Raw genomic sequence first — 3,824 nt, 5'->3', positions numbered from 1 at the left:
CAACCTTTCACAGAGGAAATAGCGAACACCGCCGTCCCAGATAATTTGAAGACGTTAAAGCCTGATTCCTATTATGGCGATACAGATCCAAAGGACCATTTAGTGTATTTTAACACAAAAATGGTTATTGTAGGCGCGTCAGATGCGTTAAAATGCAAAATGTTGCCATCAACTTTCAAGAAGTCAGCGATGATTTGGTTTACAACTTTGCCTTCGAGGTCAATTGTCAATTTCACGGAGTTATCTACAAAGTTCTTGTCTCAATTTTCTACCAGTCGTGCACAAAAGGTGACTCCGGCGACGTTATTCAATGTTCGTCAAGGACCAAATGAGACTTTGCAGTCTTATATGGGGCGTTTCAATCAGTTATCTGTTCATTTGGAGGATAAAATGCCGGAGATCTGCATTGCAGCTTTTGAATTGGGTTTGAGGCCGGGTGGTTTAAACAGTAATTTGAGTAGAAAACCTGTGGAGACAATGGCGCATTTACGCGAAAGGGTGCAGGGATACATCAGGGAGGAGCAGAGCGATCAGATAAAAAATAACCGCCCAAACGCAGTGGTTACAGGGCAGAAACAGCAGTTGGAGGCGAAGAAGGGATGGACTGAACGTGGCAACGCGGGGTATAACAATCGCAATCGTTATGACGGTCGATTTGATAACCGTTCCAATTTCAAAAATCGTGCTCAGCCGTATGGGGTGCGTGGGTCTGGACATTCAATGACGTGGACTCGGAACCAGAATGATCGTGCAATGCCTTTGGCGGTTAATCTTACTGAAGCCTTACACACGTGTTTAGAGGTGAATGTAATTCGTTTTCCTCGACAACCAAAACCGCCAACAGGCCACGTGGACAAAACCAAATGGTGTGAATACCACAGGATTTCAGGGCATAATACTGATGATTGCTTCACATTAAGACGGGAGATGAGGCTTTGATTAAAGCAGGGTGCGTGCAACATTTGGCAGGGCGAAATAACTCTGGAGAGGCAGAAACTTCAGTTAGGCGAGACGATGGAGGAAAAGAAATTGAGAATGAAGGACAAAAGAAGCAACAAGATGGAAAAGCAAAGGGACGAATTCACTCTATTTTCGGTGGGTTTCGGGGTGGCGGAACAACCAATTCAGCTCGGAAGCGATACATGCATTCCATAAATGCAGTGTATTCTAATGATTGGGGAAGCTGGGCTATTAATCAACCTGATATTACTTTCACTGTACGTGATTTTGAAGGAATTCAACCGCATGAAAATGACCCAATAGTGGTGATGTTACGAATTGCTGATTACGAGATTGAAAGAGTGTTATTGGACCAAGGAAGTTCAGCTGACTTGATATATGGTGATGCGTTTGAGAAGTTGGGGCTGACAGAGTCGGATTTGTTACCTTATGATAGAGCTTTGGTGGGATTTTCAGGAGAAAAAGTCTATGTTAGGGGATATGTGGAGCTGAACACAGTTTTTGGTGAAGGGAAGAATGCGGAGTCATTTTCTATCAAGTTTTTGGTAGTGAAATGTACTTCGCCATACAATGTACTCATTGGAAGACCATCGTTGAACAGGTTGGGGGCGATCATCTCAACAAGGCATTTGACAGTTAAATATCCCTTAAGCAAGGGTGGAGTTGGAATTTTGAAGGCGGATCAGATGGTAGCTCGCAAGTGCTATTCAGAAAGTTTTAAGCAGTATGGTCATTTGGGAAAGAAAGCGGTAAAGGAGGGACACAGAGTTTATGAAGTGGAAGTGGAAAAAGCTGAGGTTAGTTTGGACCCTCGTGATGGTTTTCTTGATCATAAGATGACATCAGAGGAAGAAACTAAGGCGATCGAGATTGGAGAAAGAAGCTTGAAGGTTGGTGTCAACCTTACAGCGAGTCAAGAGGACAGATTAGTGAAGTTGTTGTCCCTGAACATGGATTTATTTGCTTGGAGCGCCAAGGATTTTCCTGGGATTGACCCAGAGTTTATTTGTCACAAATTGGCACTTAACCCTGGGGCGAAACCAATTGTCCAGTTCAAGAGAAAGATGGGTGAAGAGAAAGCAGAGGCTGTTAAGGTGGAAACTAATAAGTTACTAGAAGCAGGATTCATCAGAGAGGTCAAGTATCCAACATGGTTGGCGAATGTAGTTATGGTGAAGAAAGCTAATGGTAAGTGGCGGATGTGTACTGACTATACAGACTTAAATAAGCATTGTCCAAAAGATTCTTATCCTTTGCCAAACATTGACAAACTTGTTGATAGAGCATCTGGTTTTGGCATGCTTAGTTTTGCATATTCAGGTTATCATCAAATTAGGATGTACCAACCTGATGAGGAAAAGACAGCCTTCATGACAAACCAGGCGAACTATTGTTATCAAACAATGCCATTTGGGCTGAAGAATGCTGGCGCTACATATCAGAGATTGATGGACAAAGTGTTTGACAAGCAGGTGGGGCGAAATATGGAGATATACGTGGATGACATGGTGGTCAAATCAGAGGAAGTGTTGGGACATTGTTCAGACTTGAAGGAAGCTTTTGGTGAATTAAGGAAGCACAATATGAGACTCAATCCTGAGAAATGTTCGTTCGGAATTCAGAGCGGGAAGTTCTTAGGCTTCATGATTACAAGGAGGGGAATTGAGGTGAATCCAGACAAATGTAAGGCGATACTGGAAATGCAGAGCCCAACTTCAGTGAAAGATGTGCAGAAGCTAACTGGGAGGATTGGAGCTTTGTCAAGGTTTTTACCGTGTTCTGGGAACAAATCTGCACCATTCTTTCAATGTTTGCGAAAGAATAAAGCGTTTCAGTGGACTGAAGAATGTGAGAGAGCGTTCCAGAGTTTAAAAGAACATTTATCCAGCCCTCCAGTCTTGTCTAAACCAATGCCAGGTATTTCACTGTCAATGCTTATTTCAATATCTGATAATGCTGTTAGTTCTGTTTTGTTGCAAGAGATTAAAGGAGATGTGGAAATTATATATTTTGTGAGCCATGCTCTTCAAGGGGCTGAGGTTCGTTATCAGAAAATTGAAAAGGCGGCATTAGCCTTAATCATATCTGCCAGGAAATTAAGACCTTATTTTCAAGGCTTTCCTGTGGTAGTCAAAACTGACTTACCTCTTCGCCAAGTCTTACAAAAGCTTGATCTGGCTGGAAGAATGGTATCTTGGGCTGTTGAATTATCAGAGTTTGGCATTACTTTTGAAAAGAAAGGGGCGATTAAAGCACAGGTGCTGGTAGATTTTGTGAATGAGATGTATCATGAGGATAACAGTGAAGCAGGTGAATGGAGCTTGTCGGTAGATGGATCATCAAATGTTAAAGGCAGTGGTGCTGGCATAATCTTAGAGGGACCAAGGGGCGTAACTATTGAGCAGTCACTCAAGTTTGATTTTAAAGCAAGTAATAATCAGGTAGAGTATGAAGCTATCATTACAGGTTTGAAGCTGGCGATAGAAATGGGAGTCAAGAATATTACAATCAAGACAGATTCGCAGATAGTTTCAAGACAGATTCAAGGTGAGTATCAGGCGAAGGATGCACAGTTGGCAAAGTACCTAGTCAAAGCACAGGGCTTGATAAAGCAAATTGGAGAAGTTCAAATAAATCATGTGCCAAGAGATGAGAACACGAGGGCTGATATTTTATCGAAATTGGCAAGTACTAAGAAGCCAGGCAATAACAAGTCAGTTATACAAGAAGTTTTGAATAGCCCAAGTATTGAAGCTGATGAAGTTATGGCACTACCGGCAGTTGCAAGTTTGGATTGGATGGGGCGAATAAAGAAATGCTTAGAGGCAGAAGGGGCGGAGCTAGCCATGTTCACAAAGGATTAG

At 42.4% G+C, this 3,824-nt stretch overlaps 1 protein-coding gene across 1 annotated transcript; it reads left to right on the top strand.

Moving 5' to 3' along the window:
* Nucleotides 1-390: 390 nt before the first annotated feature.
* Nucleotides 391-3,824, top strand: LOC130728766 (uncharacterized). Its single transcript, XM_057580336.1, has 2 exons — nt 391-807; nt 921-3,824. Exons 1-2 carry the CDS (start codon nt 391-393, stop codon nt 3,822-3,824), a joined length of 3,321 nt encoding a protein of 1,106 aa, XP_057436319.1.

Source organism: Lotus japonicus, chromosome 1, assembly GCF_012489685.1.
Source record: "Lotus japonicus ecotype B-129 chromosome 1, LjGifu_v1.2".
NCBI classification, from domain to species: domain Eukaryota; kingdom Viridiplantae; phylum Streptophyta; class Magnoliopsida; order Fabales; family Fabaceae; genus Lotus; species Lotus japonicus.
Note: the sequence above shows the minus strand (reverse complement) of the source record. Positions and strands in the feature narration are given on the sequence as shown.

Coding starts and splice junctions, on each gene's coding strand:
- LOC130728766 (XM_057580336.1), top strand. CDS start 391: ATGCCGGAGATCTGCATTGCAGCTTTTGAATTGGGTTTGAGGCCGGGT. Junction 808..920: donor ACACGTGTTTAGAGGTGAAT/GTAATTCGTTTT, acceptor CTTCACATTAAG/ACGGGAGATGAGGCTTTGAT.